Source organism: Narcine bancroftii, chromosome 6, assembly GCF_036971445.1.
Source record: "Narcine bancroftii isolate sNarBan1 chromosome 6, sNarBan1.hap1, whole genome shotgun sequence".
In the NCBI taxonomy this organism is placed as follows: Eukaryota; Metazoa; Chordata; class Chondrichthyes; order Torpediniformes; family Narcinidae; genus Narcine; species Narcine bancroftii.
Genome location: NC_091474.1, coordinates 173243817 through 173270846, shown reverse-complemented (window position 1 = coordinate 173270846; position 27030 = coordinate 173243817). Strand labels below are relative to the sequence as shown.

The 27030-nt window shown below is 40.9% G+C and overlaps 1 protein-coding gene across 2 annotated transcripts in view; it reads left to right on the top strand.

The window, feature by feature from the left end:
- The first annotated feature begins 4181 nt into the window (after positions 1-4181).
- pbk (PDZ binding kinase) overlaps positions 4182-27030 on the top strand; it is a 45249-nt gene continuing 22400 nt past the window's right edge. The window contains exons 1-5 of one of the 2 annotated variants that reach the window (XM_069888280.1): positions 4182-4234; positions 11224-11332; positions 12439-12532; positions 17887-18029; positions 24814-24983. In XM_069888280.1, coding sequence (XP_069744381.1) covers positions 11272-11332; positions 12439-12532; positions 17887-18029; positions 24814-24983 — 468 coding nt within the window. In that variant the 5' untranslated portion in view covers positions 4182-4234; positions 11224-11271. Of the gene's footprint in view, positions 4235-5581; positions 5606-11223; positions 11333-12438; positions 12533-17886; positions 18030-24813; positions 24984-27030 lie in introns of those variants that run through there. The other variant, XM_069888279.1, reaches the window with a different exon arrangement.

The following is a 27030-nucleotide window of genomic DNA, read 5'->3' as shown; positions in this document are numbered from 1 at the left end:
TGTGCAAAGGGACCTGGGTGTCCTCGTGCAGGGAAACCAAAAGTTAATGACTAGGTGAAATTGGTAGTGAAGAAAGTGAATGCTATGTTGGCATTCATTTCAAGAAGAATAGTATATAAGAGTAAAGAGGTGTGATGAGGCTCTATGGGACACTGGTGAGACCTCATTTGGAGTATTGTGTGCAGTTTTGGAATGTAAGTGCTAACATACGAGGAGCGTTTGGCAGCTTTTGGGTTGTATTCATTAGAGTATAGGAGAATGAAGGAGATCTCATAGAGACATTTCGTATTTTAAAAAGTTTAGATAGGGTGAATCAAGGACAAGGGGTCATAGTCTGAAAATTAGAGGTTATCCATATAAAACAGAGATTAGGATGAATTTCTTTAGCCAGAACATCGTGGATCTGTGGAACTCACTGCTTCATACAGCAGTGGAAGCCAGATCATTGAGAGTATTTAAACAAGAAATAGACAAATATCTCATTAGTGAGGGCATCAAGGGATATGGGGAAAAGGTCGGAAATTGGAACTAGTGTAGAGTATTTTAGTGTAGATTTACAGAACAGACTCGATGGGCCTATTGACCTGCTTCTATTCCTTTGTCTTGTGATCTTTGCCTCACTCTTCTTCTGGTTTACCCTTGTCCCAATGTACTCTGTGGACCAATTATGTGACTGAACAGAAGACAGCAATGTCGTCCATGTACAGAGAGACATTGTCCAGAGAGTTTACACTGCCTGGCAATGCCACTCCTCTTACACCTCGTCCATCCTGATGGATTCAGCAAAGGTTCCTATCCAGCACACAGATAAAACTTGAGAGAGCGAGCAACCCTGCCTGACTCCAGATTTGATGGGGAAAGCTGCTTCCCATCTATTAATCTGGGCTGCACAATCTATTTAGTTTTTCCAAAAATAGATTTTATTCACAAAAAAATCTGCAAAAAGAAACCTGTTCAAAGTCTCCTCGCATCCTTAAGTGTCAGGTCTGTACATTCCCATTATTTTACATTCTTACATACTCTTGATTTACACCATTACCACCACTGTGTGCCTTGCTATTGCAAGTGTGTTCAGTGGTGAATCTAGGGAAAACAGCACTTATGGCAAGCACTGAAATTGTGCACCGCTGCTAAAACTTACTTACTTCAACCCTTCACACCCTCCTTTCAAAACGTCCAGGGGTTGTAGGTTAATTGGGGTTTTGAGGGCACAGGTTTTTGGGATGGAAGGGTCTGTTATGTCTACATTTAATTTCATTTAAATTTCAGAAGATATTTGTCATTATTCATACACCTGCCCAAGTTCTTCTCACTCTTTGCTCAGTCCGTGAGTCTATGAAACTTCCCATAGAGACTGTGTCAATCAGGCACTTGGTCGAATATCCGTTTACCTTCACTGTCACCATCGAGTTGCTGAGTTAGTGAGATCTATTCTGGTCGAGGACCAGCGATCCAGGTTGCCGGAGACGTCGTGTTATTCCCTCGAGTGGCCCCCTCCATCCTGAGTCGACCAGTGCAGGTAAGATGGTGCCAACCTCCTGGCGCAGCAAAATGGCCGCCCTCCTTCCTCCTCCTCCTCTGATGATGATGATGATGATGATGGCGCTGAATTCAAAATTGGGCCCCTGCAAGATGGCCACCAGGCCTTTTCGCATCATTTCCGAGGGCGGCGGGTTGCGGGGCTGGAATTGGATCCAGGAACGGTACAGGCCATGGACTTCCCCGGGCCTCTGTTCACATGGGAGACCCTTGCCCAATCTCCCTTCTTCCCTCTTCTGGAGCACATTGAGTCTTTGGCTGGACAGCAGGCACGAGGGTGCTGTCCCTTGCCACAGAAAAAGCACTCTCGGGTTTGGGAAGCGGCAGCTGTTAGAGTGGGGGCCACTGTAGAGAGAGCAGTCCTTGGAGGTGCTCACCCGAGAGCACAATTTTGCTGGCCTCAAGGTCATCGGTCTCGAGACTGGCCTGCTCCAGTGTTTTGGCCAGCTCGACGTGGTTAGCAAGGTCCTTCCTTCCTGACTTGAGCAGTCACTGCCTCAAGTACCTGGAGTGGACCCCTGCGACCAGGGTGTCCCGGATTTGTTCATCTTCCCAGCCGCAGCTCGAAGCTGCCTCATGCCTGCACTTCTTACCCAGTGTCCGCAGATCCAGCAGATAGTTGTCAATTGACTCTCTGGGCTGTTGGCGGCGTAGGGTGAGCTGATGCCTCGTTCGGGGCCTTCATGTAGTGGTCTTCAGTGCCTTGACAGCGGTCTCGTACGTTGGACAGTCTCGGACAAATGCGTACCCCTTCGTCCCTCCCCTTGAGATGAGCGCCGACCTCAGGAGCTCATCTGTGAGGAAGATGACCCTGGTCACGTTCAGGTAGGCCTGGAAGCAGTCTTGTCAATATGCAAACTCCTCAGCCGCATTAGAGGACTTGGCTTGAGCAATGCCTCCATCCTTGTTTGTAAGCTAATAAAATTGTAGCATAGATAAAAGCTTACACTCGACTGGAGAGAGAACTAATACTTTTATTAGTTTACAACACAGGAAGGGTTCAGGGTTTAGGTGGGAAACCATGGTTATATATGGGCCCCCAGGGGGAGGGGCCATAAGGCGGGACCAGTCGTCAGTACAGGACATGTCTGTGAATCCCAGTTCACTACAAAGATAAAGCAGACAAATGTGTGGCTAAAGAGATGGTGCAGGGTTTCAAGTTATTGGATTACTGGAAGCTTTCCTGGGAAAGGGTTGATCTGTACAAGTGGGATGGGTTACACCTGAACTGGAGGGGAACCAATATCCTTGCAGGGAGGTTTGCTAATGCTGTTGGGGGGGGGAATGATGCATGGGAGGAGGGGGGTTAAATTCAATTTGCATGGCATGGAAACCAAAGTGAAGAGGTAGTTGGCATACATGCAGGGACAGCTAGTAGGAAGTTGGTGTGGAAAAGCAGGCAGATAGGGCAAAATTGCAGTGCAACGGGAACATGGAGAAAAAAGTAATAAATAAAGGACTAAAGGTTTTGTATTTTAATGCTTGCAGTAAAAGAACTAAAGTGGATGACCTTGTAATATGTATATTGTGGCCATCACGGAGTCGTGACTAAAGGATGGATGTCATTGGGAGCAGAATGTCGAAGGATGCACAGAGTATCAAAAGAATAGACAGGTAAGCAGATGGGATAGGGCGGCTCTGTTGTTAATGAACAATATTAAATCATTAGAAAAAGGTGACGGGATTTAAAAATTTAGAATATTTGGAGAGGGTTCAGAGATTCTCAACGATGATTCTGGGAACGTAAATAGTGTTCGACAACTCTAGGCCTGTATTCTTTGGAATTTCGAATGAAGGGAATCTCATTGAAAGATTTCAGATGTTGAAAGGCATGGACAGGGTAGATGGAGAAAAGTTATTTTTCCATAGTGGTGCGTCTAGTACAAGAGGGCACTGTGGTGGTACACCACTGGCCTACTGCAGGGGGCAACCTCTGTACCTGCAGGAGTGTAAGGGTGTAAGACAACACCTGGCTGGCTGTCAATCAGTCGGCCTGAATGGATCAAGCCCCAATCGGTCGGGTGTCAATCAGCCTCTGGGATATAAGCCTGCACCGGCCTCCGAGGCCTCACTCAGAGTTACTGCAGCCACAGCCAGCCTGTTGTACAGTCTTTATCTTTGATTCTGGCTAACAGTGCTCCACAGGCACAATTTAAGGATTGAAGGGTTTCGTCTGTGGAATTTGTTGCCACAGGGGTTGCAGACAGCTAGCTATTGGGTGTATTTAAGGCAGAGATTGATAGGCTTTTGATTAGCCAGGGCATCAAATTATATGGGGAGAAGACTGGGCAGAGGGTCTGGGTAGGAAAATGGATCAGCTCATGATTAAATGACATGGCAGGGCAGGACCCAGACTCCGTGGGCTGAATGGCATAGTTCTGCTTCTATGCCTATGGTCTTATCCTGCACTCATTCTCTCCTGCAACAAGCACAGACACTGCACTCGTCTTAATCATTTGGCGTTGTTGCCTGCTGGTTTTATTTGCATAAGTTATTTCGATATTCAACATATTAAATGAATATACAGGAACACCTAATAACACAGAGATACTTAGCTTACTTCTCACAGCAATGACACTGACGCTTCCAATTGCGCACATGCGTATTTGGACGTCCCGGACCGCGTCGCAACAATCCCGTGATGCACCACGGCTTTCAAACTCAGTGAGCGGCTGGACGGTGATCGGGTGAGGAGGTAGGAGATGGAGAATTACCGCCGCTGCGGCGACATTTCCTATTCACAGCGAGTTTATTCTGGCGATGAAAACAGACATGGGCGTTGGGGAGGAAGAGGAGCCTTGCGGTGTTGATGGGGCGGGAATAGGGTGTTATAGGGGATTGGTGGGAGGGGGATTAGGGTGCGGACGGCGAGTGGGTGGGGGATGGAGGTGCGGACGGCGAGTGGGTGGGGGATGGGGGTGCGGACGCCGAGTGGGTGGGGGGGATGGGGTGCTGATGGCCAGTGGGTGGGTGATTTGGGGTGCTGACGGGATTTTGCCTAATTGTGTGAGTTATTAGATTAAAGACATGTTAATGAAATCAGTGGTGATGTTCAGAGGGGTTGTAATAAAGCAATGTGATGAACCCAGGAAGAATGCAATGGTAACAATGCTGGAGAAACTCAGCAGGTCAAACAGAATGTCATGCCAAGCAAAGATAAAGGTAGAAACCAATATTTCATGCTTGAGCCCTTCATCAAAGTATGAGCCAAATGTAAGAAGGTGCCTGAAAAAAAATAGAGGTGGATGCAATGGTCCTTGGTCAAAGAGTTTATTACTGTTCCTTGGATGCATCTTCATTCTTCCATGTTCTTGTTTCTGACTACAGTTCTCCTGATGGAGTTACTTCTTGGCTTTGTCCCTGTGTATCTGTCATCTCTTCTGGCTCAACTGCTTTCAAGATGTTTGTATTCCTTTAATTTAAATGTTTATTGAGAGTTCCTGAAAATATTTTCATCTGCTAAAATGAGAACCTGAAATTTTCTATGCAAATTTCTCCATCTGTCTCTCTTTCCTCTTTTATGCTCCTTAAATCCTTTTGTGGTCAGGAGTTTGGCAGGAATTCCCTCATGTCTCCTTCTGTACCTTCAAATGTTGTTAATGGTCTTGACAGAAGTGTTTGGGATGTTTTGCTACCTAAAATGTATGTATGTAAAGTTGATGGAGGTGAGGTAATGGGAAGAATATACTGGTTGTAGGTTGATAAGGTCTAAATGAATAAACTCTCCTTTTCGTGTCTGACAATTTTCTATTAATACAGTAAAACCCCTGGTATTGGGCACCTATGAAGATTGGTTGATGCTGGATAAGTTTATTTTCCAGTTATTTGAGACATGCACTTGCATGTAATACACCTGCAACTAATACACCTGCATTAAGAATAAACAGTTTAAAAGACAAACATACTATTCTGTACTTGCACTGAACAAAGTTCACTGACATTAACATATCAACATTAAAGTATTTTACTTTATTTTCAGTCACCTCCTTTGAAAATATTTAACCATTTCTGCATCTGCATTTTCCTCCCCCTCCACAGAGCCACCCAAAAGATGAATAATAAGAGGGTAGGTATTAGCAGCCCCTCAAAAAAAAACACGCCTCCCCAAATTTACAGATAAAGCCTCTGACCAGGGTGACTTACTAAGCAGAGATAAAACACTTGAAGACAGTCACCCAAATGACGAGCAACATCATCGAACTCTTCTTGGACAACGCCATTGCTGTTTCACGCTCATTTATTCAAACAGCTGCTACTAGCAAAGCACTCTGCTGGCTGAATATTTACTTTTAAAATTTTAAACCTGCATATTATTTTACTTATTTTTTTTATTTCCTTTGCTGGTTGGTTGAATTCTGGATGCCAGAGGTTTTACTGTAATCAATTTTAACGATTATTACACTACACCCGGCATTTGTTTATTTGATTATTATTATGGTACCTGCTGATGAGATGATTGACCTAGAAGTTTCTTACTGTTTTTATAAACAATTCTTAAAAGTTGCAGTCTCTAAAGTATCAATTGGTTAATGTAATATAAATTGATTATCTGATAAAATATTTAACAGAATTGATTAATGCTAAACTGATTTTTTTTTAATTGTAATTAAACTTCAATTGTGTTCATAGCTAATAAAAGTACTTTCTCTTTAATTCTGCACATTCATTAAAATAATATCTTGTAGCTGCCCCTGCACGTAGACATGGACCGGCCCACAAAATGGCCGATGTGAACCTGGGGTGGGGGGGTGACATGGGCCATTGTCCCAGGTGTTCTCCCGCATGGCGGGAAGATGAAAGACTCTGGCAGTAATGCCGGCCAATCCCAGACCAGCGGTCCAATGACGCAGGGCCCTAATGTCAACACCTGGGGCTCGTATAAGTGCGATGGCCAGAGCAATAAACCGATCATGTTTCCAAGGCTTTGGTGTGCATGTCATTCTCCTCCATGCTCGTATAGCATGAACGCTACATTGGTGACCCTGACAGGACCAACTGGCAGTTGGACCCAAAGATGATGGATCAAACAGACCCAGTGACCATCCACGCCTTCTCATTCAGGCTCCAAACATTTTAGATGTCTCAGCCACGTGTGGTTCAAGCAGGCCGAGGCTCAGTTGCAGCATCGACACATCGCCGCCAATGACACTTGCTACATCTACATCGTGAATGCCTTTAATCATGACACAGCGGCAAAGGTCATAGATTTCCTACAGCAGCCTCTGGAGCAAAGCAATTATGCGGCCATCAAAGAGCTGTTAACCCACACTTTCAGGCTTTCCTGGTGCAAGCATGCTGCCCGATTGTTGCATGTGAAAGGATTGGGGGACAGGGCCCCATCTGCCCTAATGAGCAAGATGTTCACTTTGACCGAGGGCCAAAAATCTTGCCTGCTCTTTGAACAGATCTTTCTGGAGCAGTTGCCCGAGGATATCCGACTCTTGCTCACAGAAAAGGACTTCAGTGACCCTCTGATAGTCGCGGCCTGGGCGGACGTGCTCTTGAGAGTGAAGAAGGACACCAATGCCACGATAGACCACATCAGCAAGCCCCACGAACAGCCGCCTGCAAGACCAAGACCAGCAGAGAGGCAAGTTAATACCCTGGGACAGCTCTGCTACCATCATTAGTGATTGGGTATGGAGGCCTGTCGATACCACCCACCCTGCAAGTTTCTGGGAAATGCCCTGGCCGACCATCGTTGATGGCTTTGGTGGTTGGCCCACAAGATAGCCTCCTCTATGGAACAGCTTGTCGGGTGGGCGTTTCCTGGTCAACGCTGTCACCGAGATAAGTGTCCTATCTTCTGCAGCCCTCCACACCCACAACGGCAAGCAAGGCCCAGCACTGAGGGCAGCCAACAGCTCCTCCATTTGTACGTTTGGTACCCAAACCATTCTTCTTTGGTTCAGCACCGGCTGCTTTACATGGATCTTCACACTCTCAGCAGTTGGCGCAACTGATCCTGGGGGCCAACTTCCTTCATGCCAACTTCTTGCTGGTCAACCTCAAGGGATGGTGTTTGGTGCACGCCAGAACTTTTCAAACTCTACCTCTGAAGGGCAGCCAAGCTACTCCTTCCCTTCCCCCCCCCCCCCCACCTTGACTCTATAACGCTTTCAGACAATGAATTCACCTGCATCCTGACGAAGTTCCCCTCCATAGTGGTGCCACAGTTCTCTGCGGCTGAACCAAAGCACATTTTGACCCAGGGACCCCTGCTCCACCCCATGGCACACCGATTCCCTCCCGAAAAGCTCAGCCTAGTGAAGGAGATGAGGAATGTACAGCGTTCCGACAGTCCCTGGGCCTCCCCCCTCCACACAGTGCCCAAATCAGCGGGGGGGGGGGGAGTGGGTTGGACACCATGTGGAGATTACTGGCACCTCAATGAGGCCACTATGACTGACAGAAATCCTGTGCCCCTCATCCAAGACTTCGCCGCCCACCTGCCTGGAGCACAGGTATTTTCCAAGCTGGACCTCATCCGGGGGTACCACCAAATCCCGGTTCACCCCCAGGATGCCCCAAGACCACAATTATAGCCCCCTTTGGCTTGTTTGAATTTCTCCGTGTGCCCTTTGGTCTAAAGAACATGGCACAAACTTTCCAGCGACTGATGGAATGCAGTGGGCCGGGACCTCCCATTTTAGTTCATCTATTTGGATGATATCCTCATTGCTAGCCACAGCTACAAAGACCATGCTGCCCACCTGAGACAACTGTGCAACCCAGATCCCGAGAAGGTCAAGGCGGTCCGGCACTTCAACGAGCCATGCATTGTAAAATGACTACAGGAATTCGCCGGTATGATAAACTTTTACCACAGGTTTATACTGGCAGAGGCATGCATCATGCACTCCCTTTTCACCCTGATGGCGGGCAAGTCAAACGACATTACGTGGGATGATGAGTCTTTGAGGGCGTTTCAGAACACCAAAGGTGTGCTGGCCAACGCTGCCCTCCTGGTCCACCCCAGACCGGAGGCACCTACCACCCTGACAGTCGATGCCTCCAGCACAGTGGTAGGTGGCGTACTGGAACAGCTCATCGAAGGCCAGTGGCAACCCTGGCCTTTTTCAGCAGACACCTCCACCTCTTCCCCCACCCCCCATAGAGCTCAAATACAGCGGTTTTGACCGAGAGACATTGGCGCTGTACTGAGCGATAAGACATTTCCGTTACTTTTTAGAAGGTCAGCAATTCAAGGTTTTCATCGATCAGAAGCCACTGACCTTTGTATTCCATAAGGTATTGGACCCATGGTCAGCCCAACAACAGAAACCCTTGTCCTATGTGCCTGAATTTATCACGACATACAGCACATCGCGGGGAAAAGCAACATGGTAGCTAACGCTCTGTCATGCCCCGCAATTGAGTCAATATACGCCCTATCCCAGGGGATTGACTACGTGGCCCTCGCCAAAGTGCAGCAGTAGGATCCTGAGATTCCCGTGTATAGGATAGCCGTCTTCGGCCTCCGGGTGGAAGACATCCCCTTGCCCCAGATAACCTGACACTGCTGTGCGATGTCACTACCAGCATCCCTCGCTCCATCGTTCTGCCCGCATGGAGGTGCCAGGTTTTCACATATCCACAACCTGACGCATCCCGTAATCCGAGCCACAGTCAAGATGGTGGCTAGCTGGTTTGTCTCGCACAGTCTCCGTAAGCAGGTCAGCCAGTGGGTCAAAACCTGCACAAACTGTCAGTCCTCCAAAATGCAGGTCCATATGAGAGCACCCACACAGTCCTTTGAACCAGCATGGCGCAGGTTTAGCCATGTACATATTGACATAGTGGGGCCGTTACCAGTTTCTTGTGGGGCGAGGTACCTCTTGACCATGGTTGACCGCTCCATGAGGTGGCCTGAGGCAGTCCTGCTGGTTGATACTACCACAGAAACCTGCACCAGGGCACTCCTTGACATATGGGTGTCCAGATTCGAGGTTCCAGAGCACCTAACCTTGGACAGGGGTGCACAGTTTACCTTTGGGCAGAGCTGGCTAACTTTCTGGAGACACAGCTCCACCACACCACGGCATACCACCCTCAGGCCAATGGGTTGGTGCAGCGGTTTCACAGGCTCCTCAAAGCAGCCTTGATGGCCCGGTTCAAGGGTCCCAACTGGATGGACGAATTTGCCTTGGGTCCTGCTGGCAATTCATACACGCCAAAGGAGGACATCAATGTCTTGGCAGCAAAGATGGTCTATGACGTGCCCTTAGTCGGTCCGGGGGAGCTTCTGGCCCTCGACAATGCCCAGAAGACCCCACAGCAACCCTCAAGAACTTGCAGTGAAAACTGGGGTCCCTGGTCTTGAGGCAACCTTCACCACATGGCTAGCCCAAACATAATGTCCCCAGGGACTTAAAGACTTCTCAGTACGCATTTGTGAGGAGGGGCACACATCAACCACCCCTACAACGACCCTACAAGGGGCCCTAGAGGGTCATTAAGGACAACGGCTCCACCTTCATCCTCGATGTTGGCGCTAAGGAGCTTTTACCGAAGACCGCATGAAACCGCATATCTCTATTGTGATGAGCTGGTCTCCACTAGTTCAGGGGTGGGGTCGTGTAGCACCCCGCAAACAGAGACACGGGCCAGCCCACAAAATGGCCGTCAACCACACAGACCTGGGAGTAACACCTGCCATCATCCCAGATGACCTCCCACAAGGCGGGAAGTTGGGTGACTCTGGCAGGAGCGCCGACCAATTCCAGGCTGGCGCTACAATGACGTGAGGCCCTAATGTCAGAATCTGGGACCCATATAAGTGTGACAGCCAGAGCAATAAACTAGTATCATTTCCAAGGCTTTGGTGTGTGTGTCATTCTTCTCCATGCTTGCATAATGCGAACACTACAATCTTAAAATATAACTTTACAGAAATAATTACAGACTCTCTTTTTTCAATTCTTCGATCCCACATAAAGGCCTTAAAGTTACTGCAAAAGTTAATTTTTTAAAGTGAAAATTGCATAGGATTATTGACATTAAATTGGAGGAAAACACCCCACCACAAAAGAATTGTCTATTGCTGTCACCTTTTTCCTCCACTACAAATACTAAATATTGTTTCTTTTTGATTCAATTAAGTATACTATTGTTGATTTTTTTTACAAAGGGTGGTGCAGTTAATCCAATGCTGTTACAGCGCCAGCGATCAGGACTAGGCTTTGAATCTCACTTGTCTGTAAGGAGTTTGTACTTTCTCTCCTTGTCTGTGTGGGTTTTCCCTGGGGGCTCCAGTTTCCTCTAACCCTTCAAAACATACCAGAGGTATAGGTTAATTGGGTGTAATTGGGCAGCAAGGGCCCATGGGCTGAAAGGGCCTGTTACCGTGCTGTATGTCTAAATTTAATTTAAAACACTTTTTAAAAAGTTCCTGTTCAGCTCCAGCAAGTAAGAAAGTTGATGCCTATGTACATTGTACCATGTATATGACAAAAGACATTACAATTATCATAAATTACAAATTGCCACATGTTGTCTGAAGATTTGTGCTGGTAATCAGCAGGTCAGCCAACATTTCAACATCACAGGTGCCTAGCTTTTTGTATATTCATGCCTTGTAAAAACCTGCTCAGTAGGTTATTGACTGTTAATAGAAACCTTTAAAAGTGAATGGGTTTCTCAGCTATGGCTAACTCTGACCTCTATCTTACTTGTGTCTGAAAGGCATACACTTCAGCTTTGTGGGGAAGCTTCCAGTTTGAAGTAATAAATATGGAAAAGGATTGCCCTTTCAAATCCCCTTGCCAGCAAGAACGCAAGAAATCCCAATCAGGTATGAATTTAAATTTATCAGGCTCTCAGAAGAACACATGGTAGTATAGTATTAAAACATGTCAGACCATCTTGAATAAAATAAAACAAATTGCTGGAGGAACTCAGTGGATCAGGCAGCATCCAGGGAAAGTAATGGACAGTTGATGTTTTGGGTTGAAACTTGCTTCAGAACTGAGGGCATAAAAAAGTAAGATGGGCAATATTAAAGAGTGGAGAAGGAAGACAGACAATATTAAAGGATGGAGAGGGAAAATGTGCAATAGAGAAGGGAGGGAAAAGTGGGTGGGCAATAGGGATTGCCTGATGTGAACAAGTGTATGGTTAGTGGGTAGGTGAGGAAGGTGAAAATAGTGGGTATCAGAGGCTGGAAAGTGAGTGTTGGATTGAAGGATGCATGTGAGAGGACAAGGTGTATCTGAAACATTGAGAAAGTGACTGGAGGATAAAGAGGTGGGTTATTTGAAATTGTTCATGTTGTTGAGTTGTGAATACCAAGGCAGAATGTGAGGTACTGTTATTCAAAGTTACATTTGGCCTTGTCCTGGCAATGGAGGGGATTTGTAAGATTGGGAGGGGATTTATAAGATTGGGAGGGGATTTAAAATGGCTGGCAACTGGGATCTGCAGCTGTCACATGATTGTAGAATGCAAGTACTTGGTAAAGTTGTTGAATCGTCTCCATTTCATCTCAACGATGTAGAGGAGACTGCAACGAAAGTACGAACTGTAGTTGACAATGTTGGAGGAGTTGTATATGAAATTGCCTCATATGGAAGAGTTGTTCATCTCCTTGGATGGAGATAAGGGGTTTTATGGGGAGACGTGTCAGGACTGGTGCAACAAAAAATGCCAAGGGTGGGCAGTATGGATGTATGGAGAGGGAAGAGTGAATAAAATAATCGTGGAGAGAGAATGGTCCTTCTGAAAACCAGAAAGGGATGAGGGGGGAAATATGTGGCTGGTAAGCAAGAAGTCTGCAAATGATGGAAAAGTGGAGCAACACAAAGTGCATTCATACAAAACCAATTTTGTTACTTACTGAAATTTGTGTAACATTTTTCAGAATGAAAAGTGCTAATTTGTTCAATTTTGATCTGTTTGTAGGTTCTAATGACAAGTGTTCACTGGTCATTCCTGCTTCTCCATTCATGAAGAAGCTGGGCTATGGCACTGGCGTTAATGTTTATCTCATGAAAAGGTCAGTAAATTAAAAGATTAAAAATTCATTTAGAATTGTATGTTTTAAAAATACCTAAAAGCTCCATCTTGCTTTAAAACAATAAAAAAGGCAATAGATTCAAATCTAACTTTATTTATTCTTCAAATTGAGTTCAATTTATTTCCTTGGAAACTATTCTAGCTCTTATTTCTGAGATGAAATAATCCTCAACAAAATAAGCATAAAGGATTTTCAAAAATCTTGTATCCTGATTTACAATAGACATCCTTGCTTTGCAATTATTCTTAGTCAACTATTCTTCAACATGTACAAAAATTCTCACTTGTAGCCAAATGGGTATGTTATGTGAAAAAAAACCTGCAATGGTTTGTATTAAATTATGCCAATACAAAAGGAGATAATCATTCTAAAAGATAGATAAATAAATAAATAAATATGCACTATTACCATTAATGCAAGATTTTAAAAATTCTACATTGCACTTTTTGTGGTCCCAGGGTAGTTTATGGTTAGTAAGGGGAGTTCAAAAGTCTAATATAGACTTCAGGCTTCTATACCTTCTTTCCAAAGGTTGCGACCAGGGTGACGGGGGTATGATGGAAGTAGAGCATCACATAGATGTTTTGATGGATGTGACGTAGGAGCCTATGATGGTCTTGGTTATGTTTGCAGTCTTCTGCGTTTACGGGCACTCAAATTACCAAACCAGGCCAATTTACTTTCCACAGTATGACCTGTAGAAGTTTGTAAAGTATTCAATCACACACCAAATCTCTGACTTCTTAGAAAGTATTGGTGTGCTTTCTTCAGAATTGCATTGATGGCTCCAGGAGAAGTCTTCAGTGGACTCTCAGGAACTTGAAGGTATTAACCTTCTCTGCACCCATCATATAAAGACAGGTATGTGGTCCCTTGGGCTCTCCTTCCTATAAGTTTCTTGGCCTTGGTGATATTGAGATCAAGATTGTTATTCTGGCATCACCCAACAAGACTATTGATCTTCAGCCTATATTTTGACTCATCAATTTCTGTTGGCCAAAAACTCTGGCATCATCATTGAATTTATAGATTGCATTGGAGATAAATTGGCTATGCATGTATCAGGAAGAGAACAGAGGACTAAGCATTCAGTCTTGAAGTGCTCATGTTGATGGTCATTGTGGAGGAGGTGATGTTATCAATCTGCACTGATTTGGATCTGTGCTGAAGTTAAAGATCGAGTTGCAGAGAGACGAAGAGCGTCCCAGATCTCTTGGTTTGATCATACATTTTGCTGGTATGATGGTGTTGAATACAGAGCTGTAGTCAGTGAACAACAATCTGATGGTAGTGTCTTGTGGTCCAGTTTGTCTAATGTAGAGTGGAGGGCCAACAAGCTAGCTGCTGTTGACTTGATGTGACAACTGGCAAATTGAATGAGCTCCTATCTTTTCTGAGACAGGAGTTGATTTGCTCTGTAACCAACCCCTCAAAGCACTTAATCACAGTAGACACAAGTGCCACTAGCTGATAGTTGTTGAAACAAGTCACCTTGCTATCCTTGGTCAGCAATATAATGCCACTTTGAAGCAGGTAAATACTTTAGTCTGTAGCAACAAGAGATTGAAAATGTCTGGAAAATCTTCAGCCAGTTGATCTGCTCAGGATTTGATGCAGCGATGGATGTGAAGGCTGGTGGGGTGGACCAAAGGGACTAGTATAGTCCTACCTAACCCATTACATTCTCTCTACATTCCCAACACCACTGCGACCTTAGCACTTGACTAAACAAATAGCAATTTACAGGCGTCAATCTGTACACTTGGGATGTGGGAGGAGTCCAGGGCACCCAAAGGAAACCCATGTAGCCATAGCGATCAGGTTTGCACCTTCATCACTGGAGATGTGAGACAGCATCTTCAATAGCTGGTTCACTGAGCCGCCCTAAGTACAATGAAATTCGTTGATTTCTAGTATATTCCTTCATTCTGAGAGGTCACAAGCCAGGAATTCCCAAAATTCTTCAAGGATGTTACTAATTTTCAAGGAGACTCTAAGAGAATCCTTCTGATGTTTTCTTTGTTCTTTTGGAAAACATTTCCAAAGAGCCCAGAGTAGATGCTTCCTTTGGTAACCGGCTCACTTGATGTGGCCCACCCACCAGAACTGGTTAGGTGCAATCAGACCCAACAATGATTTACCTATCCTGTCCATACATTTGGAGGATACTGTTAAGATCCTGTAATCCTCCAAATCTATTGATGGTGCTCTTCCAATGAGAAAAGTCATGAACAATTGGAAAGGTGTGGTTGGCAATGAAGAATTAACAAAAGCTAACTCCAGTGAGTCCACCCCCTTGAATGCAGGCTTACTATAACCAATATCCTGTTTATGATTTGCAGGTGCAGCAGGCTCTATCAGGAATGTAAATGGACTGCTGGCCTTTGTTGCTAGAGGGATTGAATTTAGGAGCAGGGAGGTTATGCTCTAATTGTACAGGGTGCTGGTGAGGCCACACCTGGAGTACTGGGTGCAGTTCTGGTCTGCTTGAGGAAGGATATACTGGCTTTGGAGGCTGTGCAGAACATTTGGAGAGAATGAAAATTTGCAAATGAAACAATGCTTTGTGGATTTCTCTCTCCTGGGAAGCCAGTCAAATTACTGGATAATTAGAAGGATTATAGGAACCATGGTTCAATGCTTCACATCTTCTAGAATTTCAACAAATAATAGTACTGATACCAATAACAATATTACCAAGCAAAACAGGCAATGTTTCAACAACTGAGCAGTACAAAAAATGAGACGAGCAAAGTAAATATCAGTGAAGATCAATCATTTCATCTTCTGTTACCCAGTGCTAGTATTATCTTTGTGAATATCAAACTACATAAAGGCATACTTCCAGAAATTGTTTAATGTTGTATAACAAAACCAAATTTATCCTTGTCTGTCATCTCATCATTCTATTCAATTCTCTACTGCCAATTGAATAATTACCAAAAAGAAAAATAAGCACCAATTAAATCTAATTTTCTAGTAGTCAGTATTGTTTTTTTCTGCCATTCTAAACTGTCACCCCATTTTTTTTTAAGACATTCCTCAAATTATTTTAATTAGAAACTGACCAAAATGTGAATTTGCTCAAAATGCTATTAGAACACTTTCAATGGATTTTGTATGCAGTTTGTTAATGCAATTGTACAACCAGAATTTTCTGAGTGACGACATTTGAATACTGGCAGCAATCTACAGGCTGGTACTGAAAAACATCAAGAAATTTATTTTTCTCCTCCCCCACTCCCAAAAGATATGCCTGCAAAATAATGACCCATTTCCATATAATTTGTATCAGTATATATCAATATTTATTTAAAATCATTCTGCCTTCAGATACTGCACGTAGTCTATAATTTAGTTAAGAAGGACCTCAATGTGCTCACCTTATTTTTATCAAACAATTTATAAAATATTAACTGACCATCCCTACCCATGGATGCTCCCTGACTCAATATATTCCACCATCATCTTGATTGATTGAAATTTTAGCATCTGCACTTTTGTTTCTTTGGGATAACTATGTTTGAGGTGGAGGGGGGTGGAATCTATTTGTAAAAAAAAAACACTATCCATTCTGTTACTTTGAAAAATTGATAAGAGAAATGAATCTCAGTCCTTGCACAATGTTGTCCATCCATCCTATGTGTTGATTACATGCTGCTTTCCAAGTTCAAAATATAGGTTTTAATTGATTCCATTGATACCTGGTCATAAAATCTTGGCCCAGAATTTTCTGGAAGTGGCAAATTGCTTGCAATCATTGCTCCCTCTCCTATTATGTTTCCATTGAACTTAGACTGGAAGCAAGAAACCAATCTAGCACTTGAAGTCAGTTCCAACCAGATCAGAGAGGCTCTGTGGAGCTTAAGACCATCCAGCTGTATGTAGAATGCTTTGACAGCTTTGACAAGCAGAATCTCCAGAAATATATCCTGCCAAAACTAAGAGTTTAAATGATAAAGACATTCAGAAATCCTCACATGGCAATTAAAATATCTAGTATTATTGAAATTAAATAAACAAAATAGTGGAAAACAAAACAGTGAAAAACATTTGTTAATTCAGATAAATCCTAGTTACCTGAGACAGTAGCGAATGAAGTTATTGAGCCTGTATCAAGTCTGCGTTATAGAAAATTCTCAAACTGATTTCCTAAACTTCCCGACAGATAAGTGGGAAAATTCTGTGCTGGCATTTTCAGAAATATTCAGATTATTTACAAAGAATTGTTATTGCACAGAAGAATTCCAAGTGATCTGTTTGCATGACTCTAAAAGTAATTCTAATAAAGGGTCTCTGATTTGATATGTTAGCTTTTCCTTTGCACATGTACTGCCTGTCCATCTGAGTTTCCAATGTTATTTCTTTGTATTCTAGGGTAAGAGCAATCCAGGTAGACCCACTACCTTGCCCTCTTCATAAAAGCTTGCCATTTTTTTTCCAAATGGATGCATATCCAACTTTAGCTAAATGCCATCTGCTGGAGGAACTCCGGAGGTCAGGCATCATGATTGGGGGAAATTTGAGTTAAAAAAAAATCTTCTTCAGAACTGAAGAGAGTGCATAAGAGCAGTGTAAAGAGGATGCACATCCAAGCAGGTGGATATGATGGACAGGGGGAGAAGATTGGGAAGAGGAGAGAGTGGAAGAATCCGGTGGGGAGAGGGTGGGGGAAGAACCAAAGGAGTGGCATTGAGTGGGGAAGGGGGATCTAGGTTGGAGTGGTTGGGAGGGAGATGAGTAAAATAAGTGAGAAGAAACTCAATACTATGTGCTAAAAATTAAATTTCTATCAGTGCTATTGCTGATTCTTCATTCCAGACCCTTGTCTCACCATATTCAAAAATCTTTTCTTAATTTCAACTTATTTTTATTAATGAACTCCATTCAAATTGGTTTTTGACTCCTCCATAAATGGGAACCGTTTCCCTCTACCTACATTGTTGGTACCCTTCATGATTTTTAAATGCCTCTATCAGATCTGTTTCTCGGGCATACATGTAACAAAAACATCTCATCCTTGAAACAAATATTCAACCTCCAATTAGTATATACTGAATAACTTTGCATCAATTTCAATAACTTCTAACACATATATTCTTTTTAACCACATTTTTCAAACTGTTAAGACTTGAGATTAGTGGTAATAAAAGTAAACTACCTTTAAAAAGGTCCAAATTGGTGAAATGTTTGGTATTTTAAATATATGTGGTATTTCCAACATTGAAAACAAGACACGAGTTTGCAACATCATGGCTGCATAGTGGGATGGAATTAGAATATAAAGCAGTTATGTTGAGGTTGTTTGTTTACATAACGTATGTTGTGCCTAGATCCCCCACGGGCAAATCAAATTCTCCATGGGCTGTGAAAAAGCTTAATACCAAGTGTAATGTGAAGCAGAAAAGTGTTTACCAAGAGAGACTTCAGCAAGAAGCCAAACGCCTAAAAGATCTTGAGCATCCCAATATTGTTGGTATGTTTATTGTGTGTGTGTATACATATACATGCGAATGTATGTGTGTATAGATAGAGAGATTTGTGCAATAGTTTATTCAAAAGAAAATAAAATTGAACATGCATTCACCACCATTAGCATCATCAAAAATATATGGCAAAATTGGAAAATGGAGTACTAGGTCTCTGGTGTGCATGGTACTCATAATTGTACTATTCTGTCAGTAGACCCAAAGAGACTAATTATTCAGATATAATATTTCTATATGTTGAAGAACAGTAGTATTACTGTTTCAATAGGTTATAATTAATGTATTTTTCTTTTACTGGATTGGAATATTACTTTCACTGAGCCTAATTTTTTTCTTTAAAAAAAGCAAGTTAACCTTTTTTAATATTTTTTTATCCATACATGTACTAATAGCAAAATTCAATAATTAAATATTAATGTCAGTTCCATTATACATGATGGTATAAAAAAAAACTCCAACCCCCTCTCCACCAAAAATTCTCCAAATAAAGAAATAAATAATAAGAAAAAAAAACAAGAAAAGAAATTAAAAAGAAAGTAAAGAAACCTGATTGCCAAGAAGACACTTCCCATCACACAGTTCTAACCATTTACATTTTTAATTCTTCCAAGAAGGTTAACAAGGTTCTCAAAGTTTAGGGAAATTTTCTATAAATTAATTCCCGCAATTTGTAAATACGGGGGATAATTTTTCAAAAATACATCCTATTGTTAAATTATAAGTAATCTTTTCAAGGAACGCCGCTATCTATTTCTGCATTCCATCTCCATACCTCGATGAGAGCCCGATTTCCATGTTACTGCTATACATTTTCTTGCTACTGCTAACACAACCTTTACAAATTCTTTTGGTATACAGTTAATTTCAATTTTGATCTTATCCCTACAGTATTACCTAATAAAAACAACATTGGATTTTGTGGAAATTTAATTCCTGTAACCTGTTCTTAAAAAAAAGTGTCCAAGTTTATCCAAAAAGGTCTCACTTTAGGGCATGACCAAGTAGAATGTGAAGAAATACCTATCTCTTGGCCACATCTAAAACATTGATCTGTTAGATTTGACTTCAATCTATTTAATTTCTGCCGCATAAGTTATAATTGATGTAGAAAGTTAGATTAATCTGTATCTAAAATTTATTGTATTTGTCGTACTGTCTCGGCTTAACTCCGACCAATTTTGTTCATCAATATTAATTAAATCCGACTCCCATCTCTCTAGACCTATGCATCTCCTGCTTATGAGTTCCCTTTTGCAATAAAATGTATATAGCTGAAGTAAATTTCTTTATATGTCTATTACGAATCAACTTCCCCACATCACTACATTTCTGTAATTACATTGTTGGACCCAATTTATCTCTTAAATATGCCCTTAATTATTAATAACAAAAAAGTACATTGTTTTGTATCCCAGATTTATTTTTTAATTGTTCAAATGACATTAAATTTTCCTTCTTCATAACAATCTTTTTATCTAATTCCTTTACGAGACCAAATATTTAAAAATTGATTATCCATTGTAAATGGAATAAGTCGATTTTGAGTCAGAGGCATTTTAGATAACACAACACCCCACCCCCGTTCCAGTTTCAGTGTTGATCTTATTCCAGGTATTAATCAAATGTTTCAACAAAGGGGTTCCCTCTCACCCGATATTAATTTTGGTTGCCATTTATATATAAAGTCTTCTGGTATTTTATCAATTTCTGTTTTAATCCATGCCAACTTCTCTTGCTCTTCAAAAAATTAAGCAAGAAACCTCATTTGAGCCAACTTGTAATAATTTTTAAAATTTGGAAGCTGTAGGCCTCCTAACTCAAATTTCCATGTTAATTTATCTAAAGAAACACTTGACATCTTATCCTTCCAGAGAAACTTTCTTATATATTTATTTAATTATTGGGGGGGGGGTTACTTTTGTGGCAACAAAATTGGCAGTGTTTGAAAGAGATACTGTACTCTAGGTAATATATTAATTTTAACACAGTTAACTTTGCCCAATAATATTATTGGCAACACCATCCACTTATTCAAATCTTCTCCTATTTTCTTAAGTAAAGGTGAATAATTCAATTTATATAAATTATTTAAGTTATTGTCTACCTGTATCCCTGAATATTTTATTCCATTTGCTGACCATTTAAATTGGGTGTCTCTTTGGCACTGAGTATAATCCCCTAAAGTGAGGGACATAATTTCACCTCTGTCCCAATTTATTTTATAGCCTGACACTTTCCCATATTCCTCCAATCTTAAATATAATTTGCATATCGAACTTTCCGGCTCTGTCAAATAAATCAAAACATCATCAGCAAATAAATTAATTTTATATTCTTCTCAATTAACTTTAAATCCCTTAATATCAAGGTCAGATCAGATCGATTCTGCAAGTGGTTCTATCGCTAGAATGAACAAAACTGGTGATAATGGATGTACTTGTCTACTAGATCTACTAAACTGAAATGGTGCAGAAGCCTGTCCATTTGTTACAACTTTAGGTTAATTTATAAAAAGCTCTGATCCAATTTGCAAATATTTTTCCCAACCCAAATTTTACCTTAAAAAAAACCCATTCTAATTTATCAAACGCCTTTTCCTCATCTTAAGCCACTGCCACACTTAAATCTCCCCTCTTTTGTGCACATTATCCACAGACTTTGTCTTTTTTTTTTACAAATCCTATCTGATCCATATTTATCAGCTTTGGTTAAAAAAAATTGTCAGCTTATTTGCTAAAATTTTTGCAATTATCTTGTAACCTGCATTAATATGACGATGGTTTTAAAGGGACCCTATCTTTTTTGTATTACTGTTATTATCAATGTAGAAAAAGATTCTGGGAGAGTGTGTTTCCGCTGCCTGGCCTAATACCTCCATAAAAGGAGGGATCGACAAATCCTTAAATTCTTTCTAAAACTCGGTCGGGAAACCATCTTCTATTAGAGATTTATTGCTTTGTAATGAGCTCAATACTTCCCTCACCTCTGTTAGGGTGAAGGGGGCATCCAGTTCCACTTGCTCTTCCAAACTTAACCTTGGTAACCTTATTTGTGTCAAAAAGTCTTCTATCTTATTAACATCTCTTTGCGACTCTAATTGATATAACTTAGATTAAAATTGCTTAAAAACTTCATTAATTTCTTGAAGTTCGTAAGTAGTCACATTCAAATCCATCTTAATTGCATTCATTATTCTTGAGACTTGCTCTGTTTTCAACTGCCAAGAGAGGACCTTATGGGCCCTCTCACCTAGCTCATGATATCTGTCCTCATTATTGCTTTCTCTGTTCTATATGTTTGTAATGTATTACTGTAGATTGAAGTTTCTTATTAATAAATCATTTACGTTTCTCCTCAGAAGTCCACCTTTGCACATCTTTTATTCTAAATATATGATCACTTTCTCCAATTGTTCTATCTCTTTCATATAATCCTTCTTAATTTTAGAAGTATAATTTAACCAAATTAGAATTAATCTCAAAAAATATTTGAATTTGCTTTCTGACAAAATCGCAAAAGTCTGGTCTTTTTAATATAATTGAGCTAAATCTCCATCTATAAACTGATTCTCTTTATCCGACATTGGAGCTGTCATTAACAAAGGGGAATGATCCAATAAAATTCTTGCTTTTTAATCAACTTGTTTAATTCTACCTGATGTTAAGAAAATCTATCCTTGAATAAGAATCATATCTATGTGAATAAAACAAATATTCCCTCTATCTTGGATGGATTCTTCTCCAAGCATCTATTAAATTCAAGTCTTTCATTAACGTCAAAGTTGCTTTGCCCTTGTTATGACTAGTTGATCTATCTAAGACTGGGTCTAAATAAAAGTTAAAATCGCCACCTATTAATATATTCTCATGTGCTTCTGCCAAGTTGAGAAATGTTTCTTGTATAAATTTTTCATCATCCACATTCAGTGCATATATATTCATAAGAGTCCATAACTCTGAGAAAAAAAATTGACAATGTACAATAACATATCTCCCTGCAGGGTCAATTACTATATTCTGTATCTTGACTGAAAGGGTCTTCTTTATCAAGATTGCTAATCCCTTTGTTTTTGAGTTAAACAAAGAAGCTGTGATTTACCCCACCTAGTCTCTTTTTAATTTCAGATGCTCTCTTTCAATTAATTGAGTTTTTTGAAAAAAAGCTATATCTACTCTAATTTTTTTTATATATGTGTCAGTATTCTTTTTCTCTTCGCAGGTCCATGTAGCCCATTAATATTAAAACTTTAAAAACTCAGTGTGTTGCTTATTGATATTTAATTTAATCCACGTCCACTGATAATTCCTCTTCACCTCTCTCCTTGCACCTCCTCGACAATTTGAATATTTGTCATCTACCACATCCTCGGCAATGCAGGTAAAAGAAGAAAAAGTTATACAAATCAATTTACAATCATGTTATAAAATTCAAAAAAGAAATATAAGTAAAAATAGCAGATTACCCCCCTCTAAATAACTCGATAGTCGTCAGTCCATATATGTTTACCATATATGTCCACCTTTCATTTAATGAAAAAAGAAAACTGAAAACCTACTCTTTGTTATTCAAGGCATATTCATGTTCCTGCCTGCTGATTAGCTGCCAACGTGTTCACAAATTCCTCTGCGTGGACATAATCTGTGAAGAACCTGTTCTCTCCTCCTTGCAAGAAAATCTTCAAAGTGGCAAGTTGACGCAGGACTAATCTGTAACCTTTTTACCATAAGGCCTGCTTCACCTTGTTAAATTATTTTCTTCTCTTCAGCAATTCCAAACTTATGTCAGGATAGAAAAAGATCTTGTTTCCATGTAATTCCAGTGTAACTTTTCTCACTCTAGCTCCTTGTACTGCTATTGCTAATATTTTCTCTCTATCTTGATAATGAAGGCATTTTATCAATATAGATCTTGGTTTCTGATCTGGTGGTGGCTGAGGTCTCAAAGCATTATGTGCCCTTTCAATTTAAATAATATCTTCAAATTTATCTGCTCCCAGACCTTAAAATCTTACCAGAGCACCACCTTCCTCACCTTCTTTAAGACCAACAATTTTAATATTGTTTCTTCTACTATAGTTTTCTAGTAAGTTGCTTCTTTTCGATAGCTCCATTTCCCCATTCTGTCCTGTACCTCCTCCATACCAATCTGCAGTTTTAATACTTTCATTCATGCTATCCAATTTATTTTGCATTTTATAAACAATAGCAAAGTATTTCTTCATCTGTTTATTTGAATTTTTCATTTTTTCTCTCATCTCTCAGCTTTTAATAATTCCGCATTTGTACAATCTTCTTGCCGTTTAAGTTTCCTACCTTTGTCTTTGGAAACTTTCACTTGCTTTGTTTCTTCTTCCTCCTGATCTTCTTCATCTTCATTGATGGCCTGTGTTGTAAGAGTTGAAACTTGTTGGAGCCAGCAAAACAATGACATCTCGAAATTCTGATCGGCATAAGTGCGTCTTCCAGTGCATGAGCAATTCAACGTCTTTGACGCCATCTTCCCATAGAAGCGACTGTGATGGTCCTGCAGAGTGTCTAGCAGTCCCTATAGGGGCCTGACTCGCCCAGAGAGGAGCTCTCACCCCAACTTCCAGATCCATCAAAGCAGTGGGTCTTCTTTCTTACTCTTGTGGATGTTCTCATTGCTTTCCTGACAGGCCAGCGACTTTCCTTTCTTGGGTGACATTCTCAGATCATTATAAAACAGTTCTTGAGCAGTTTTCTACTATTTTGGTTTAGAGTACTTTGCTTATTTGGCACTTTTTTTAACTAATTCCTGGGAGAATTATATTTTCACTTTCCTGGCTCTACCACGTCACGTGATGTACTCCACAAGTTAACCTTGACCTTAAGTATCAAAAATAGATCACCTACAAACTTATAAAGTGCCCTTGTAGAACCCCAAAATATTGTGCAGTTTTTGTTTATTTGGGAGAGACATGACCAGACAAACTTGTCAGCTGAGTTTTTTCACGATCAGAATCAGAACTTATAACACAAAATGTGTTATTTTGTGGCATCATCACAGCGCAAATATTCATATAAACCTTACAAAAAATAAATAAAATTATTGTTTGAAAAGTCAAAGTAAGGCAGGGTTCATTGATCATTCAGGAATCTCATTGAGGGTCTGTAGAAGATTTCAACTTTCAAAGGAAAGTAAACAATGCTTCTGACTTTCTTGTTAAAATGCTCAACTATTGTCAACACAGGTAGCTTAAGTTATTGCTTGTCTATGGCATGTTGTTACTGCTATGACTTGATAAAACCAGGACCAGATTACAAGGACTGCCGAAAGAAATCTCTTGGTGCCTGCCACATTGACCACCGCCAGTGGGCTGATATCGCCTCAAACCGTGCATCTTGGCGCCTCACAGTTCGGCGGGCAGCAACCTCCTTTGAGGAAAACCGCAGAGCCCACTTCACTGTCAAAAGACAAAGGAGGAAAAACCCAACACCCAACCCCAACCCACCAATTTTCCCCTGCAACCGCTGCAACCGTGTCTGCCTGTCCCGCGTCGGTCATGTCAGCCACAAACGAGCCTGCAGCTGACGTGGACATTACCCCTCCATAAATCTTCGTCCGCGAAGCCAAGCCAAAGAAATTAACTTCTCACTATTTCATTTTAAAATGTCTCTCATTTACTCGTGCTATTATTTACTTGGGGTAAGGTCATTTTTCAGATTGAGTGTAGACTTTGCTGTAAGATTTTTATTAGATTGAAAGAACTACTTTTGTAGATTTGTATCTTACCTGAAATTTTGATCTCAGGATACCGAGCTTTTACTAAAGCAAATGATGGAACGCTATGCCTGGCTATGGAGTTTGGAGGAGAAAAGTCTTTGAATGATCTGATAGAGGAAAGGAACGAAAATGGCAAAGCACCTTTTCCTGCTTCTACCATCCTCAAAGTAGCTTTACATGTGGCTTATGGATTAAAGGTACAATAATGTACTAGTTAGGATACTAGATTAATGATTTGAGCCCTATTTTTTATGGTAAGGAGATAAAAAATCAGTCTATCGTATTTCCTCTCATAGAAAGTGTTTTGCTTTTGCAAATGTGTATTCAATTTTTTTTCTGAGAATCATTCATTCTGCTACCTTCACATTTTTTCAGGCATTCTAGATTTTAAGATCCTGTCTCTTCTCCATTATTCACCTTAAATTATGGCAAAAAGCAAACTGCAAGAGGAACCTGTCAAGTCCCATCTGTCCCTTAATATTTCTTCCCCAACAGCTCTCATTATACCATATTGTCACCTTTTCTTATCGGGTTACATCTCTAAGTGTCACTCATCCGTGCGTGACTCATCTTTCAGCTGACTCCTTTGTTTCCTTTTGCCTCTCTCTCCCTTTGGCACCTGCCAGTCAACTGCCTTTATCTCTTATCCTTCAACCCTCTGTTGTCCACAGACCCTTGTCCAAACCCTCCACATTAACCAGCTCTCTCTGCTCTACACTCTCAGTCCTGATGAAGGTTTCCAGCCCAAAACAAGTAACAGTCCTTTTTCTTCTACTGATCTGCTCAACCTGCTGAGTTCCTTCAGCAGATTGTTGATCCAGATTCTCCCACCTTCAATATGTCTTGGTTACTGACCCATAAAGTTTGATTTTGTTCAGTCTAGTATGGTTCAATTAATGTGTCAGTGAATACGATGAGTAAATAGTCGTTATGCACTGATGTTTTCAGTTAAATTGATGGGAGAGGGAAGTTACTAATAAAAATCTGTGGGAAATGTTAGCCCAAATTTTACAAAATATGGTGTTTCTGCATCAAAGTACTAGGTTTCATATTTCATATTAAATGTTGCACTAAAATGTGGATAATAATTCAAGTATTATATTAATATTACATATTGATGTTATCAACATTTTGATGTCCTAATTCGTCTGTGCATTGTGAGACAAATTTATCTGCTCGTCTGGTTTTTACTTGTGTGATAGGAAACTCATGTTGAGTGGGATCTGTCCACTTTTACTATCCAATCCATACTCCTCAAACTTGCCATGCTTTGCTTTGCGTCCAATAGAAGCACATATTGTAAAGCTCAAATAATCCCTCTTCCAAGTGTTAAACGTTCTGATGGATTGGTATTTGGTTCACTTCGAAGGGCATTAGATTCTGTTTCTGTAAACATGCATTCTTATAGGATCTGTCATATATTCCTCGGAATATGGTCTGTTTTGACCACCATGGTCGGAAATGTGGGCTGTTTTGCAGCCAGATCAGGCTGCTGGAGACTGCTGTCGGGGGACTCACACTGGGCTGCAGACTGCTAGAGACTGGGTCGAAACTAGCTGAAGGTGTACCAGGTATCAGAACTGGGGTGCTGAAGGCACTGAAGGGTTCCTCACTATGTTGGAAGTTCGGATCTGGAGCTTGGGCTGTCACTGGTTTGGACTAAACTCTGTGACTGAGGAGGCTGTGGAAGCAGGGAGTTGAATCTACAGACACTTGGGGGTGAAGGGGGCTCTCTTTTGCTTCTCTTTCTCAGACTGTAAGAGATGCTTCGGGCAATTTCTGCCAATGGCAAATCTGTCTGCCTTACATTAGGCAAAAGCAGTTTTGTGTAATATGATACTGTTTCATTACATGACAATAAATTGAATCTTGAAGCTTGATTTATGAGCTGAAACATTCAAATTGAAGCTTTGTGGATTCTGTTTTACACTCCCTTTAAAATCACAGTTCATTTAAAAACTTGTACTGTTTAAAACTTTTTTTAAAAAAGAGAAATGACAATCTATGGAGGGAGTAGAAGTAACATCTGATAATCCAGTAAATTAGCAGATTTAACTCTACAAATCCTGAGGATGTCAGATTATATGTTTTATTGTCATATGTTTGATTTGTGGATAGATCTTGTTTTTTTTGCTATCCTAATGATTAATAAATGGGTTCTTGTATTTTGTCATAACATACTTTTGCTTGATCATATATGAAAGGACAAGGGCAAAAGGGCACAACTTCTGACACAGAATTCTT